The sequence below is a fragment of the Periplaneta americana genome, chromosome 15 (genome assembly GCF_040183065.1).
Source record: "Periplaneta americana isolate PAMFEO1 chromosome 15, P.americana_PAMFEO1_priV1, whole genome shotgun sequence".
In the NCBI taxonomy this organism is placed as follows: Eukaryota; Metazoa; Arthropoda; class Insecta; order Blattodea; family Blattidae; genus Periplaneta; species Periplaneta americana.
Window position 1 is genome coordinate 49,659,636 of NC_091131.1, and position 18,045 is coordinate 49,677,680.

Genomic DNA, 18,045 nt, shown 5'->3' on the forward strand with positions numbered 1-18,045 from the left:
TCTGATCAGTTTCAGCATCATTCTTTCTTCACCCACTCTTTTCCAACACAGCTTCATTTCATATTCTGTCTGTTCATTTCACATGCTCCATTCTTCTCCTTATCCACATTCCAAATGCTTCTGGTTACTTCTCTTCACTTCATCGTAATGTCCATGTTTCTGCTCCATACAATGCCACACTCCACATAAAGCACTTCACTAGTCTCTTCCTTAGTTCTTTTTCCAGAGGTCTACAAAAGATACTCCCTTTTTTATTTAACGCTTCCTTAGCCATTGCTATCCTCTTTTTGACTTCCTGGCAGCAGCTCATGTTACTGCTTATAGTACACCGCAGGTATTTGAAGATGTTCACTTGTTCTACTGCCTTATTTAGTATTCGCAAGTTTAGCTTCTTTATTTTTCTTCCTACAACCATAGACTTCGTCTTGTTTCCATTTATCTTCACCCCATACTGCTCACAGCTGTCATTTAGCTCCTGTAACATATCTTCTGCTAACAATGCCATATCATCAGCAAATCTTATACAATTTATTCTTCTTCCTCCTACTATCACCCCCTCCCATGATCTGAAAACAGTTCTTCACCAAATCTTCCAAGTAGATATTGAACAGGGTAGGTGATAAAGTGCAACCTTGTCGTACTACTCTCCCTATGTCACTTTCTTGAGACATTTCTTCTCCTATCCTGACTTTGACTCATTGTTTCGTATAAAGATTACTGAACAGCCTCTTGTCTTTCCAATGCACATCTATTTTCTTCAGGATGTCCATCAGTTTGTCCCAATCCACTCTGTCAAATGCCTTTTCGAGGTCCACAAATATTATATACACTTCTTTATTCTTCTCTAGGTATCTTTCGTAGAACTTGATCTGAGTTAATATCTGCTCCTGATAAAGTCTTTGCATTTTTAAGCAACTTCGGAATCTTTCCTGTACTAGTATATAGTCTATCTGATATCTGCTTTCGTCCCTTGAGTATGTCCATGTATACCTTCTTCGTTTATGTTGTTGGAATAATGTATTTCCAACATTTATTGGATTTCTTTTACAGAAATTCACCAAAGATTCTCCTCTGTTATTTCTTTTTCGCAGTCCATATTTTTTAACTCTTCTTGTCCTTCTACTACTACTGTGTTCCAGTCACCCATTAGAATTACACATGTTCCCTTCATCTCCTTCTCAACTATCTCTTCTACTTGTTGTGGTTTAAATCATTGATAAGCCCATATTTGTGTTACAACATGGAAAAAAAAATTATAATTGTTAAAACATTTAAATTGATCTCTACAATGCCATATAATGGGCAGCCAAATGAAAACAGATGTCACCAAAAAGTAATCTCCATAACTGTTAATACATTTATCCCACTGGGAGAAAAGACAGTTAATCCCTTTGTTGTAGGAGTCTTTAGGCTACTGACAGAACCGCATCCTTAATCAGTAGCACACATCTTCGCCCATTGCAAAACAATGTCCATGAATGTCTTCTTTCTTAGGTGGCAAAAAATGGAAATCGCATGGGGAAATATCTGGGCTATAGGGCAGCTGTTGAAGTGTTTATAGCCAAACCCTGAAGTGTACCTCATACCTGTTGGGCAGTGTGTGGGCAGGCATTATCATGGAGAAGATAATACCATTCAGTAGCATTCCAGAGCATTTGGACATTGTGGCACACCTCAGTTTCTGCAAAATGTCTTCATAGCGGTGTGCATTGATTGTGGTTCCATCCACTCACACAGTAACATCAGGGGTAATGACGTGATGTGCCTGTCTTGGCAAAGATAGTCTTGCAGTGACCTGTGTCCATCTCGAAATCTCTTGTGCCACTTCAGTACACATGAACATGATATGCAGTATTCAACGTACATGCAATGATAAATTTCTCATCCACCATTACCCTCAGCAGTCAAAAAACGAACCATATCTCCCCGCTCTTCTTTATTTGTTTCCATTTCAGATGTTGAACTAATACACATATCACTAACATTACTTCCAGCGCAAAAAACAAACAAGTGTACATCAATTATTGTGAATGTGCTGCTCTCCTTCCCCACACATGTCAGTATCAATAGTAAATAGCACAGTTACCAACTTTGCACAATTTAGTTCTGTGTGTGGTGACCCATTTTCATTTCACTGTACCTAGTACATACATACATACATACTTGAAAAATGTTATACATTCCTAAAATTACCATAACTCCTGTATGAATGAATATTGCTTTATCATTTTCTTAGGAAATACTTATTATTAAACAACACAACATCATTTGAAGTGGATATTATGTTAAAATTTCCTTTCATATGGTACAGTTCGAAAGTCTTCCATAGTGTCGTTCATATCATGAATTTTTGTAGAAAAACAGCTTATCTTGTTTTGTCATTAGAATCGTCAAAATTTTCTATAAAATCACACTATTTCCTTCGACATTCAGCAGTTCTCTTATGCATATGGTACTACCTCATTGTCAGGTTCCATGGTTCGGATGAAAATCTCAAGCATTACACACAAAAATACAATTTAATGATGCAACTATACATACTTTAATTGAATTGACTCATTTATGAACCCCATTATCTCCTGGCCTAGTTGCCTCATAAGTGACTTCTTGGTATCACTTGTGAGGTTCAGACCTGTCTTCAGACAGTTGACTAAACAACAACATAACCATTATATGAAACCTTGTTAGTATTTATGTTCATCAGAATATGTTTAAACAAGATCTTGCAATTTCTCGACCACACCAGGATATAGAGAAACACGTTTTTGGAAAGCTAAATTTATTGACACAGGGTTATTATCATATATTTTCAGAACAGAGAACTTCCAGAAGAACTATTCACTATTCAGTACTTCCAGAAGAACCAGTAAATTTGAAGAAAAATATTTTTTCTGTAAATAATAATAATAATAATAATAATAATAATAATAATGGATTCTAGAAACAAAATTCTTTCGAAAAATTCAGTTACAAAGAGAACAATGACAGAAACACAAAATATAATAAAACAAATTACATCAAAATCTTATCTTCATATGCAGCGATTTGTTAATACTTCTAAAAGATATTTACATTTTATAGAGTGCATTAATAGAGAAAATGCTCTTAGTGATGCAGTACACATATTCAGCAACAAATGTAATGCCCATTTTCTGCACCAACACTGACAGTAAGGTGTTAAAGAAGGAAAATAATTTGTAAATGTTCGCATGTCTTTACAAGTAACTAGAAGCTTTGAACCTCAATAATGAAAAATTAATGCAGTAGTCAGGAAGAATTAAGCTATAGAACATGAATTTTCAAGTTTCTCAATGTACATTTCATAAATATTTCAGTTCCTTAATAGCCATACAGATATTTTTGCACCATCTATAAAATTGAATAAAGGAACAACCTCAAGTTATATTTATTTTGCTAAATATTATTTTGAGATTGAGTTTCCATTGTTTCAGTTAGAGATACTACATATACTTGGTATAGTGTTATAAATGACTGAATCAATAGCCACGACCATTGTTACAAATCATGTGATAAAAAGATGATGGAACATTAGAGAATCGTTCAATAATAATTGTAGATGAGTTAGAAGAAAATTGTAGGCACTTGTCAGTCTGTTACATTAAAACAAATTTTGTATAGAATGTTTAAAATGCTGTATCTACTTCTATGTGATCCTTTCTTGAAGGAAGTAACCAATAATCAGCATTCCATAATGGTGCCAAAAATTAATTTCCTTTCCAAAGTCTGAATAATTTCAGTATTATATAGTTCTTGTTTGTCATATTTCAAATGCTCAAGTTTTGCAGTTTAATTGTACTTGAATTATGTTGACGAGAAGTAGGAAATTAGTTCTGGAATGAATGTATCAAACACATTTTATTTAAATTTTAGATGAAATATAGATTCAGTGTAAAATTATGGGAAGGGAAAGTTTTAAAATTTACGTTATTAGAAGAATTCCTGGAAATTTGATGAACACAAGTGAAATGATAAAAATAATTAGTTAAACGTCTAGAAAAAGGCAAGCATTTAAACCATAAATTGGGAAGCAAGACACAACTCATAGTTCCCTAGAATCAAAAATAAACTTAAGAAACTTAGTACAAATACCAATTAAATAATTCGATAAACATTTGTTAATATTGCAGTAATATTCAAATTCAGATTCTGAAAATGAAATTGTGCATTGGTCAGTGCATCTGTAATGATTAGTTCATCAGTATTTCCTTTGCATTAACTGGCTCATAAGTATAATGAAACTTCTACTAAATATTTCTCAAGACGACTGTGGATGTAGACTGAAATATTGGTAGATTTGGTTGGGACTACATTCTTAATGAGAGATAACTTGAAGTAGGTTTTATTATGCTCTGGAGATATAACCTCTTGATTAACATTGATATCAATTTTATGATAAAGAAAATCAAAATTTGGTTTTCATAATACATAGGAAAACAAATGTTCAGTGAAAAGTTATATGAAAGGTTACACAAATTTTGTGCATGCATTTGTGTTGTGAATGGATTGTGTGATTCGTATGTGGAAGGAATATGAGAGTAACTTAACCGTGTTTTGCATTATTGCGAGAATAAGTTCCATGGTTTTGTAGTGTGTACATTTTGCCCTAATTTTTATAGTATAAATATATATACGTAAACATAGTGTATGGTGATGTTATAGTGTATCGGACCCGACTGACTGCAACTGCATTGTAATTAGTGACAACTACACTTATGATGCACCAAACGTCTGCAGTTTGTAATACTATGAGATTCAGGTATGAAGAAAGAGTTCTTATAGTATGTTTTGTGTCTGAAAGTGTGTGGCATTCTACTTCACAATAAAAGAGTCAAGTAGTAATTTTTACAGTGACTTTTAAAAGATTTGCGAATTTCAAATATATCCTGCTATACAGTAAAACCTAACATCTGACTTTGATTATGTGTGGATTTTCTTACCTAAGAAGGTTGACATTAGATGTATTGGTTGTCCCTGAAATGAGTGCAGATTTTTTGGTGGATATGAGACAATTTTTGTTGCATACATGACCCATGTATCCCGACATTTCCCAAATTAGAATACAGTAGAATCTCTTTTAACCAGCACCAATGGGACCAGGCAAGTTCCGGATACGAAATTTTGCCGGATAATTGAATAAGTATTTTAACAAATTACCTGTTCGTATTTTATGATGCCAACCTGTTGAAACTGCAGCCATATGTAGCTTATTTCTCAATCACTTGATCATAACTAACTGGAATACCTACAAAAACAATAGCCACGACAGAACCAATAAATTCTGTGACACAATACCGAAGATTAAACTCTTACAAACAAAACAGCTGGCTACCATGTGTTCGCTGTGAAAGAGTCAGCAATGCCAACCTGTCGCCATGGACTCTGGTTGGCTGGTTTGAGCGGTTACCATGGTGGTCTTGAAGCTGCTGAACTGTCAATACCTTTCTAGTTTTGAATAGACTGTAGGCAGTCTAGACAGTGTTACATTTAGTAATGATATATTCTTATTTTTAGAAATCTCTAAAAGATAATACGAATGCTTAATATCTCTCTGCACTTGAAGATATTTTACATTTAGTTTATTCCACACAGAATTGCAGTATTCTATATCTTGAGTATTCCGCTGCTTTATGCCAAGAAATGTTTTAAATGTGACAAGAAGGAGAGGGTTTCTGTCTCGTCGTAATAGCTTAGGCTGTTACGTTATCTGACTGTTGTGCAGAAGAATATGGGTTCGAGTCACATTGGCAGCAGGATTTTTTTACATGAATTTTTGTTAAGACACCTGCGACCGAAGTTTCGTTCTGTTTTCATATGTGGAATAATTATTTCCCATCTTTGTGGGATTTTATTTGGCTTGTCCCCACAGAGAACAATAAAAAAATCAATTGGAAGATCGAATTTGTCTTCCAAATAAAAAAGAAATCATAATAATGAAAAAAAAAAATAATTAAACAAAAATGGTGAATCTAATACCTATCCACCATACTTCTACAACTGCTCGGACCCTACGAGGCATTGAATCAATGAGCTGGTGGAAATAGCCCCGATCCTGGGTGAGATCTTCCCAGGCATCGAGAACTTGACCCCACAGCTCGTTCTAATTCTGAGGGGGCTCATATTCTAACAACTCGCGCCTCCTCTCCAACTTCGCTCAGACATTCTCCATTACTTTCAAATCTGATGACTTAGGCAGCCAGGTGATGACTTCGATGTTGGGTGAGGCGTTCTACAGCTTGTTCCTCAGTTGTTTTTTCTTTAGTCGCTGCCCAGTAGCTTCATAATCTGTTCTCAGGTAGTTAATAACCGTTCATAAACAGTCCGGAAAGCGAGACAATGCCTTCAGTTGACTAGCAGAGCAGAAGGGTCCTCAAAACACGCCCTGCCCAAGACTTCGGCCTGTCTCCTGGTTGAAACATGTGGCCATCCAGAACCAGGATGTCTACCAACCTCCCTGTGATTCCAGTAACATTGAGCCCACCTTTTCACCTTGGAACGAGAAACTCCCAGTCTACAGCTCGCCTCTGAAGCTGAAAAGTCATTTTGGATCAGAGCAATTAGTTGAAGCTTCTGTTTTCACCGGTCTGCCACTTGGATCAACGTAATAACTATTAATGTTTATACACGTGTAATAATGATAATAATAACAAATAATCTTCAACCCAGTATTATTTTAACAGTTTTACAGTAAGGTATACTTTCATAACCAATGCAAGAAGTACGAAATTAATCTGAAAGTAAGGCCAAATTGACGAAAAGCTATTCAGTAAACGAACGCGAGCAGTATATGATAATCCCGACACTTCTATTCAATTTGATATGTCTGTGCTATTGTGCCTGCTCGCAGATCAGAAAGTTGAGGGTTCGAATCCTGGTGCAGAGGATTTTTTTTCATTATGCATGTTACATTTCATTTACTATCGTATTTTACTTCATCTACTATTAGGATTGCTTTGAAGCACTGAGCATGCATAGTACGTTATAACTGAAACTTGGAAAATTCAGGTGGCTCAAATCTTATTTCTGGGTGTGTACCTGTTTAGTTTCCAAGTTCCACTTTTCTAACCTTCGTTGGGTAGTATAATGAAAACTTAAATCATTCTTTCATTGCACTACTAGTTTATTGGTTACAACTGTATACAAAATTAATCAAATAAGATACTAATACAGTGGCTGTGCTATGCACAAATAAAATAAAATTATTTACATGTACTTATTCAATAATTGTCCCTCAAAGCAGTTTTTTAACCAATAGTATGTGTACTATTTGCGGTAAGTGCATTGTTATTTGCTGGTATACAGTACAGTGACAGCTTTATTAATATAATATAATGAAACTGAATTGGTTACATAAAACACAATCAAAGCTGGAGCTGAAGTGCCAAACTTGAAACTACGAAGTTTGTTTTATATGTTTACCTCTGATTTAGCATTTTCAATAACTTCCATAAACTCAATTCACAAATCCGCCTGCAAGATAATGAGTTTTGCATACTGATATGAAACAAAACTTGTAATTTATAATGGATTACCACATTATGATGTAGAAAAAAGACTTTGTATAATTATACTGGTATCTCGGGCATCTTTAAATAACCTATGCTTTATTATACAGTACGTTCAAATGTGAATCTACTGCAGTGCCTGTTCTGCATCTAGAAAACAAAATGGCTCCTGCCTTGGTCGAGTAGTAACCAATCAATTATATTAAATTGCATTATTTAAAAGACAAAACTGCTTTCTTTTATCAGATGTCTTTTCAAGATAATATGCATAAGAAGGGTTTGAAAAGCTCTGCTTCATAATATTATTCCTTAAACTATAACTTATAAAAATGTATAGAAAAAGTAAACCATATAATAATATGTAAGAGAAAAAATACAAGCATTTAATGTACAGTCTTAGACAAAAAAAATGACTGGCTGCTATATGCTAAGTCCCCTTCAGATGACTTTGGTTGATTCCGTGAGAGCTTAGGTTTACATGTGAAGGAATTTTTTTATACACGACTCTGCTCTGTTTTTCCTTTGTTTTGTTTGTTGCTTTTTCTGTCTGTTTACAGGTCAAATGTTATGAATAATCTATAACGAAGATAGGCCTATATTCATAGAGAAAATTAGGTGCAAAATAAACGTCCTTTCTCTAGTCGTATGAACCAGGTGCTGCCCAAAGTGGACTTTAAGATAAATTCACGCTACAGGAGAGGAGTCATTTTTTGTATCTAGAGCTATACATATCTTTACTATATATACAAGATAGGTCACAAGTCACTTTCCCCAATATTCGTTCTTAGGTTTCACATTTGTATACATATACAGATGTCGGGTAACTTGAATAAACGAATAGCTGGTGTAATACGTGATGGGTTGACAACCATGTTCGTGTGCCAACTGTTTTTCCAGTGGCATGTCTTGTTATTGTTTTGTTTTATTGTGTTGAGTTGAGTCTTTCCAATAGCTGCTAGTGTAGGTGTGAGGGACTTCTTGAACCAGCAATTCCATGAATGAATTTGGCCATTGTGGCACAACAGAATGGCCACCCAGATCATGCGACCTGATGCCATGTGATTCTTCGCTTTGAGGTATCCTGAAAAATTATGATTTTGCTCAGAAACCGCAGGATCTGCATCAGTTGCGACAGATGATCAGTCATTCGTGAAAATCGTGAGTTATGTTCTGCCATCTCTAAATCAATGTCTAAGCATTGTGAATTGTGTATCAAGAAACAGGGCATTTTGAACAAAATCTATAAAGGAATGTAATTAAACGTACGGAAGTGTTTGAGGAAAGCGACTTTTAACCCACTCTGTACATCAAAGTTTTCAAAATTTGCCTTTTTTTTTTTTTTTTTTTTTTTAAATAAGACACAAAAGTTCCATAAGAAGTATATATTTTAATAAGGTAAATAATTCCAGTGGTTTTAAAAGCATTTTAACTTCATAGTAAAATGAATTTAAAACACAAAATAAAAATAACGAATTCAAAAATATATTTTATTCATAGAGAATTATATAAACTTCAGACTATAGCATACAATCAACTGTTCAGATGCGTTGGGTAGGCCCAATTACAACCTACTCTATCACGTGGAATTAGCCGGAGCTCAGAACCATGCTTCAAGAAAACGTTCCCTGAAAAGAAAAAATACACAACACAAGTTGTTAATCTTACTGCAATGGAACATTTCAATTATCCTGTGAAATATGGAATTTCTATCATCAATCTATGTTAACAGCAAAAATAGAAGACTTCAGATTACAAACCCAAAGGGAAAATCCAAAGCCTTTCACCAGAAAGGCGAGAGAACAATTTTTTTGCATAAGGAATCAAAATGAATGTAGGGTATATTATTTTTATAATTTTATAAAGGCATACTATCCATAAGCAAAATAAATTACTTGGGAAACCAGAACAGATCAACTGGTCTCATCTGTGATGAAGATGAACAGTCAAGTAACATTACTACTATTTTTCCACGTCCATGACTCAGTCACAGTCTAGTACATACAGTCACGAAGCTTGAGGTGATTTTCTGCATTTCTCACGATACTGTACAATGCTCCAAGCAGTTAGCAACTGAGAGTACTAGGAACAATAGACTGTCGGATAGTAGCGATCCTAGTGGCTACCAACTAAAGTTCAACTATCACTGGATGCATATTCCCTATGTATTCAGCTTCGTGACTGTATGTACTAGACTGTGACTCCGTGCTAGCATGCTAGTTTTCCATTCAGGTAGCCTGGTAATGATGAAATTTGTAGTGGACAAAAATGTTACAGATTATTCTTCTTGGGGCACTCCCTTTTCCCTCTTTTCATTACACCAACACTCTCCACCACCTCCTCATTTCATCTGCAGTAGTTCAAATGGCTGGGGTGAAGTACTGGGAGTAATACAGCTTTCTGATGCTGATACAGAAAGGGCTTGGGGCTTATCAGGTACTTGTTTGGGGATGGAATCTGGTACCGTTAGATCTGAGGCAAGGTGGCCCACCTGTCGAACTTGAACAATCATTGCACGTATAGGGCGCACAATGGACCAATGTGAACCTAAGTGTACTGATCCATTTTGGGCCAGCTCTCAAAAGCCAGCCAGTCAAACCACTATTTTTAAAATTCAGAAAAAAGCATCATTTACGAACTACTATTCAACTTTTTTGAAATGCAGGAAGCTTTGATGGTTTGGACATGTCGAACAGATGCCAGAAGTATGATAACCCAAAAAGATATTAAATTGGTCTCTTCCAAGTAGAAGGAAGAAAGGACGCCCTCGGTTTACGTGGAGAGTTGTTGAGGGCATGCGAGCCAGAGGACTTGAAGATGGTTCATGGGATGATAGAGATGGATGGAAAAGGTGAATCAAAGACAACAGCTGAAAGTGGAATGCTGTTAAAAGTAAAAGTATTCAAATTTTAAATTTATTTGAGTATGACAGCAGGCAAGTGAGTTACTCTTGTGATGCAACTGTAAGCAGATAGACTTCATAAAGAGAATTAATCCATTAGAATCAACTGGTAAGATAACTCTGTCAGAAAGACATGTCGAGATGCTTCTATTATGTAACTGTACCTGCTATTCCTTCCCCACATCTCTGCTTCCCTAATATCTGTACAGTGAACATGAACATATGTTATACCACAGCTCAGGCAACAGGCACTCTGATAATGGTCCACTTAATAGACAATTTGAAAACATGACAGCGGACTAAAGATGGCCAAGCCAACAATGAATAGTAGACTCTTCTTAAATACAGAAATATCCCTCCTACATGACTAGATCTAAGGTATGATGGTGTCATTAAAACGAACAGTTTGATCTGGTAATGATGAAACTTTCATTTAGGATCACTGATTTAATGAAAGATACACGTTTCTGAAATCGAAAATTTTCCTAGACTGAACCAACGTGTCTTCTAATTGGTTAAGGCCCAGAAGCAACTTGTGTAAGGAACCAGAAATTCGATTTCAAGCAAATTTCGTGAGAATTGAAGTCAATAAAACAGCTGTAATGAAGTTAATTTGCGAGTACTTAAGTTTCCCCAGCCATTTTTGTCTCATCATTGCTTCATTACCAATAACACTGGGCAAGTAAGGCCGAAGTACTTGAAGAAATCACATAACCCTCTTCACCCATATCTGATGAGGATCGCAATCTGATACCTTCGATTATATTATAGGCTGGGTCTATCACCAATAAAACAATTTTTTTTCTTTCCCATATTGCAGATGTAATGTCTTTTCCTGCACTGAAAAGAAAATCTGGAGGTCAAGATTTAGCTCAAATATGAGGTGAGGGTTAATTCTCTATGTATGTTCATTGTATGCCTCCAAGTACTTAACACAGTCATCTAAATTTTCCTTCTTCCACAAGTTTTAACAACTTTCTAGAAGTTGTAAGGGGTCTAAACCACTGTCAAAGACTAGCTGTCTTTGATGCTGGAATAAGGAAAACAAAATACTAGCATACTGTAAATCCGACACAGAAATCTCGACTTCTCCCCCACCCCTCCACTTTCTGACTCGGGCCTGAAGGCTTGCACTGCAGCCTGAGGTTTATTGTGTCGTCCTCATTCTGGAATGATTATTGAAGATTTTACAACAGCATTCTTATGAGTATGTGATTCATTACTTAGTGTCATCTTAACAATTCAGCTACAGCATCCAGGTCTGACATAGTCTCCCTGCTATTCTGCAGCCTCCTCAGATCGATGGCATGTGTTTGCAAATACCATACTACGTCTTGCTGCAGCCTATATTGACCTCAAGATCACAACACTGTAAATATCGTGATTCACTATGGTGTTATCTGTTGGGGAACTACACAAATTGGTGGCTCCCTGGACTGCTATGAAAGTCCCTACGTCTACCTGGGATCTAGCCAACTCCCTCAAACAGGTGACATCTATAGGCGAATCACGACACTACGTCTTCTGGATCTCCTGGTCCTATTGAAGATGATGGATAAAATTGAAATTAATGAAGGCGAAATGAGTCTGAGGTCAAGTTTGAACTTATCTCGGATCTAATGGAGAGTATGATACCCACTACCCATTGAACTGCAGAAGATAGGGTGAACTTAGATACTTTTTACGAACCTACTTGTCTCTTTAAAAATCCTCTCTTACTTATTACAGTACCTGCAGTCTGTTGTGGATTTATTCCAATTCCATCGTCTGTTATTATTGCTGAGGTTGCTGGAGGAACTTTGAATTCTTCAGCAGCAAACTTGAGCACTGCAGTAAAAGGGGTATTCTCCGGAACACTCAACCTACATGAAATAAATCAGTTACTTCCTGATTCAATGAAGATTTTAGCTAAAGCTGACAATGTTTTTCCACCTCTACCCAAATGCTACAGCCTGGTCGAGTCTTCAACTCTCGCAACGTCCGTCTCATATGACTCCCAGCAGCACCTTGAGATTCATAGAGACACTTGATAAGACCTAGCAGGTCATCATAATTAACATTTCTTCTGTTTTCAGAATTTTCATTTATATGCCAGATGCAGCCTGTCTCTGTGAATTCAAAAGTCATTAATTTTCCGACATGGATAAAAAATTCTACAAAAGCTGAAAATATATCAGGATATAGGTTGCAAGAGGCAACAATTAATTTTTTGTCCATTGCTGTTATGAAATTCCAAAATTCATCATCTCTCTTTCTGCATACTCTCATTTCTGACACTAATGAATCCTTTATTACGTTCTTCATAGTAACTTCATCCTCAGTGCTACTTTCTTGTATCAGTATTCTAAACACAGAATCCACAAATCTACTGTCCTTGCAAGGTATACGAAAACTGTGAGAAATATTGGACACTTCTCCAAACCTAATGTGTCTTTTCCAAGCTGATTTCAAAAGTTCACCACAGAGGTTCGATGCAAATGTACTTTTAGGTGTCAAAACATTTGGGTCGAAACCTTCAATGATATTTTTAATTGCATCATGTATGTGTGCTTTACAGATTAGCTTCTCCTTAAATAAATGAAACCTATCCTTTCCACAGAGATTCATGTACTCATTACTAGCACACGTTGTTATTTCATCGCTGATCTTGGGATCTCTAAAAAAATTAGACAGTATCAAATCACACGCAAAAGAAAAAGTATCCAATCTATAACGTGAACTGATGTCATATTTAAGTTTGTGCCACTCATTCAACTTTTTTTCAAATTCGGGTATACAATTCTTAGCCTTCAAGCTGGCATAAACATTTTCGACTTCTTTTGCACTCTGTAAAACATTTTTCACATTGTTTCTAGTTGCAGATCTCATCCATTCAGTATTCTCTAATTTATCAAGGAAGTAACTGAAGCATGTCAGAATTTCTTTCACATCATGTATTTCGGTAGGATTTAGATCTATCTCCATTCTAAAGTAGTTTTCTGAGACACGATGCATTATCTGTCAAGGAAAACCGAAATACACTTCGTCAGTAAACAAAACAAAAATCTATCTGTCAAAGTTATATAATTTTTTATTTGTAAGTCTGCATTTGTCGCTGGCTGTAGAAATGAAACACCACTGATATTTTATGTAACTACAAAATTCACGGTCCCTACAATAACTTACACAAATTAGGACAAAATGGCAATAGTGATAAACGGTAGGCTACATATTTAAATCATTTTAAGTATGGGAAAGTTTCAGTGTACAGTTTTCTCGCTGCCAATAATTCCTCTTAAGAGCAGATTTGGATATTTTTAGACATATTTGTCTGTTGTTTGCCAAAACATGAAGACATTCTTATACTTCAAAACGTTCTCGAGCTTCCAACTAGATAAAAAGTTGGTGATCCACAGACATTTCGAGAATGTTCATCTTCCTCATCTTCAGGGTTAACTGGAAATTAGGGGGATATCTTGCTCCTTATTTGTAGTGCCGGGGGGAGTAGTCAGCCGAGGAGCTGGGTGTCGATTGGGTATCCATGTTACATGCATTGCGGACCGTGGCGTGAACACGACCAATGTGTTGCCCTGTGTAGCTGATTGACCGTGGGTCTCACAGTAGGCTCGGCGGATGTGTTCTCATGTGTTCTCTGATGATGATGGGCCACTGTCTAGGTGTTGAGAAATTTAATAGCCAGTGTCCATGCAGCACTGAGTTGGAGACCCGAGTCCCGATTCAGGTTACAGCTTTCTGCCGCCATGGCCAAGGTTTCCTTAACTCTCCTATCACAGTAGCCCAAACACTTCGCCAGGACCTCGGTACTATTGAAATTAGCCTTATGGCCTTTTTCAATATAGTGTTCGGCCAATCCGGATTTTTCTGGCTGCATTAATCTGATACTTCGTTGGTGTTCCGAAAGACGCGTAGGGAAAATCGCATTAAGCAGACCGTAGAAGCTCCGCCCACCACCCCTTCCACTTTTCCCCTATTAGCTCACCAGACACCCTACGTGAGTATTGTGTCGAATGCACATTTTATGTGGGTGGGAATAACTTCCCCTACTGGCGTACTCTGAGATCTAGATCGTCTTTCACTGATCTGACCTTGTTCCGAGCCTACCGTGAGACCCAAGGTGCCCTGCTAGCATAGGGCAACACGCTGCGGTCCGCAATGCATGTAACACGGATAGCCAATCAGCGCCCAGCTCTTCAGCTGACTACTCCTTCCGGCACTACAAATAAGGAGCAAGATATCCCGTAATTACCAAAACCCTGAAGACGAGGAAGATGAACAGCTTCGAAACATCGGTGGATCACCAACTTGTTACCTGGTTGGAAGCCCGAAAACGTCTTGAATTATGTGGAAATTTGTGTATGGATGGGGAAAGGGGGAGGATTACCTAGTAAAAATGTGAACTTAAACTATTGAGACAAATAGTAATATAAACCTATACTTACACTTTGAAGGGAAGTTTTGGGTCAGAAGTGAGTGTAATCTTAAATGTTACTTTGGACCTGAAAACAAAATTAACAAAGAGGTCAACGCAGCATATGTCAATATTATGTGGAACTGAAGGTACGATTTCACTTAACTCGGTTGTTTATATGACTCTGTATTTATAAAATAAATACTACATAATCAAATTACTTACGCCATTACTTGTTGATAAGTGTAAGGAGCACAAATTGTTGTATAACCTCAATTATTCATACGTTTTTCAAGTCCTAGTTCACCACGTTTATCACACATTAACAGCGTTGCCAATTCATGAAATCTTTTCTCCCCTAAAGTTTTGCAAAGCTTCCGTTAAAAATCCGCTAACAATTGAACATAACTTGCTATCTAAACATGTTATTAAATATGAATATGGGCTCACCTAAAGTTAAAATAAGAGTAATCCGTAATCTTTCTCAAATTGAATGTCTTCTGAGGTACTGAGTTACGAAATTGTTCTGTAAACAACCATTGGGGCACAGATCGAAGCTTGTCCAGACCAAATGAGCCGCGCTGCGCAGCTGATTTTGATGACATGATGACACCGTAACACGCCAAGAGTGCGCAAGTTCGGTCCAAGGCCCGATGTGACGGGAACGAGAAATGACGTCAGAAGTGTCATGCAAAAAGCGGCAAGTTGAAATGGCAGCGACAAATCTATTGTTACACTGCCACCTTAAATATCTTAAATTTATGACTTCAACACTAGAGATGCGAACAACTTACGGTAGGCCTACATATAAACTCATAATGGGAAAATTTCAGTATACAGATTCATCACTGACAATTATATCTTAAAATATTGAAAAGAGCAGATTTGTCTGTTTTTGTCGAATGCGCATCATCATGCTTACGAAAAGGCATCTTTCAGTGTTAATAATTCAATTTGTATGCACAAGGTTGGAATTTTGAAGTAAGAGGAAAAGGAAGGAATCCGTGTTCTGAAATTTATCCCTCATAATTACCAAAACTCTTAACATTACTTCTCACACAGGTATCGTAACCCTGAGTAGGTCCTGGTGTCGGTCAGGATTGCGATACTTACGAGAATTTCTTCTACGCACAGGGCGGTTTTGGGCTGTTAGCCGCCTGCGTACTAGAGATAATTTGCCGCCCTTAACGGTGCAGATCGCGAGTAAATTCACAACCAAACCCATTCCATGGGAGACTATTAGTACGATATGATTTTGTAACAGTACCATGTAGTTGATAAATGGCAATCATACGATGTTTAATATAGGGTACAGTATTTATTTTAACTTTATAAAAATTGAAAATATTCATAGTATCAAACAGATGTTAATAATTAACTTAAAACAGTTCATCAATAACATCTGATAATCTTAATTTTAGACGCAACCCATTTTCTGTAGCTAACAATCGTAGCTCATTAAATCTTTCTTGAGTCATTGATGTTTTAAATAATTTTTTATAGACTTAAGTTTCGAAAAACTCCTTCCATATGATGGTACACTAACTGGTAATATACCGGCAACAAAAATTCTCAAAGCTATAAAGAGATTAGGAAATGATAACATCAGGTTTTTTTTTTTCAAATAAATGTGAAGCTTTTTAATGGATCAGTTTCTGTAAAGCCACTGTGCAAAGTTTGTATTGGTATGTTCTCAGCTCACTGGAGAACTCAGCAGCCTGCCTATCAAAATCTTTAATATTTGTGCTTTCTTTATTAATCTGAAGAGAAACATCTAAATCAGACCAAAATCTCATCTTGGTCATTTCTCTGAATTCACAAAGAAAAATACGTTATTACATTCATTTAGATTTTCAAATCTTTCCTTAATGGAATTTAATGCAATATCGACATTAAATGATTATTAGATAAAATTGTATTCTAAACAATTCTTAGGGTTTGTTTAATTTCTTTATTGGGACTTTCCTAATCAAAATGGCGAATTTTGATTCTGCTCCTTAAAACTGAAATTTGGGTACTACAATTTCATTTACTACAAGATATGCCAATTTCAACAGGAAATCTTCTGTTATTATACAGAGTGATTCGCATAAACTTTTACCGTTTTAATCAATTATAACTTAAAAAAATAGCAAACTGTCAGTTCATTTCTAAACTATCCAGTAATAATTGTAGAGCAATCAGACTTATCTCCATTCATGTCACTTAATGTTGGAAGTGGCCTCCACTTGCATCCAAACAGAATTGTACCCATCTCACCATATTCTGTGATGTTTCCTGATGTGTATGGTGTTATTGTTGTTAACTTATTTTCAGAAGTTTTCTCTAAGCCAAGCAAGTGTCCTTGGACGATTTATGTACACTTTGCTCTTGAGGTAGCCCAAAGTAAAAAGTGTGGTGAGGTTAGGACCAATGATCTGACAGACCACAGATTGTTTGGAAATTATGTGATCACCAAAGAAGCTGATTATGAACTTCATGAACTCATTGGATGTGTGGCTTGTAGTGCCTTCTTGCTGAAAGTAGGCCTACTCTATAAACTACATTCTCAATTCATCACTTAACTTCAAGGGAACCAGACAACTACCCTACTTCTCTAGAAAATGATGTCTTTGTATTACTAGAACATTAGATAACATAATAAGTTTATAAACGAATTATCTTGGCATGTTTCCTGATTTGGTATCAGTCCTTCATAATACCGGTAGCCTACTGAAACAAATAAATTCTTCTGTTGTTGAAAAACTGCTTCACTGATCACTTATCCATGCTTACATCTCATTTCCATAAATATTTTCGTGGGTTGCATTAAAAAATCCAATTGAGAGTTGTTAGTCTAATACTTAGGCACTTATTTCAGTATTTTTGTATGTCATCTTGTAGCAATGCTGTGCATCTTTTGATGACAAAATACATAAACTCTTTGAATATTAATGACAAAGAAAAGCTTATTGACCTAGGCTAACTAGTTATTCTTCTTTAAATATTTAGGAAAATTCTGTATCTGATTTTAGGATAAATGTACCATATGAAAAGAGCATACAACTTAAAGTAACAAGGCAGCAAAAGTCCTCTTACTCTTCGTGACTACATATTTTTTGTGTAAGACTGGGTATTTTGCTGTGAAGACTATAAAGACCAAATATCGCTCAGACTGAATTCAGAGTTGCTATTTCTGATTTAGCACCTAGATTTGAGGATTTATTTTTTTACTA

General features: G+C 36.1%; 1 protein-coding gene across 2 annotated transcripts; it reads right to left on the reverse strand.

Annotated features, from left to right (window-relative positions):
• Positions 1–8,996: 8,996 nt before the first annotated feature.
• Positions 8,997–15,450, reverse strand: Ufm1 (Ubiquitin-fold modifier 1). Of its 2 annotated transcripts, none has more exons than XM_069847116.1 (4): positions 15,281–15,450; positions 14,862–14,918; positions 12,154–12,284; positions 8,997–9,148 (listed from the first exon to the last, which is right to left on the reverse strand). In XM_069847116.1, the coding sequence occupies exons 1-4, from the start codon at positions 15,433–15,435 to the stop codon at positions 9,054–9,056; spliced, it is 438 nt and encodes a 145-aa protein (XP_069703217.1). In that variant the 5' UTR covers positions 15,436–15,450; the 3' UTR covers positions 8,997–9,053. The 2 variants fall into 2 exon arrangements, with proteins under 2 accessions (XP_069703217.1, XP_069703218.1); XM_069847117.1 differs by lacking the exon at positions 15,281–15,450 and adding an exon at positions 15,056–15,183.
• Between the last annotated feature and the right edge of the window lie 2,595 nt (positions 15,451–18,045).

Excerpts from the sequence above, each read along its gene's own strand:
- Ufm1 (XM_069847116.1), bottom strand. The coding sequence starts at position 15,435 with ATGTCATCAAAATCAGCTGCGCAGCGCGGCTCATTTGGTCTGGACAAG. Across the intron at positions 12,285-14,861 it reads CCAAAACTTCCCTTCAAAGT|GTTGAGTGTTCCGGAGAATA; the intron begins GTAAGTATAGGT and ends TATTTCATGTAG. Across the intron at positions 9,149-12,153 it reads AAATCCACAACAGACTGCAG|GGAACGTTTTCTTGAAGCAT; the intron begins GTACTGTAATAA and ends TTTTCTTTTCAG.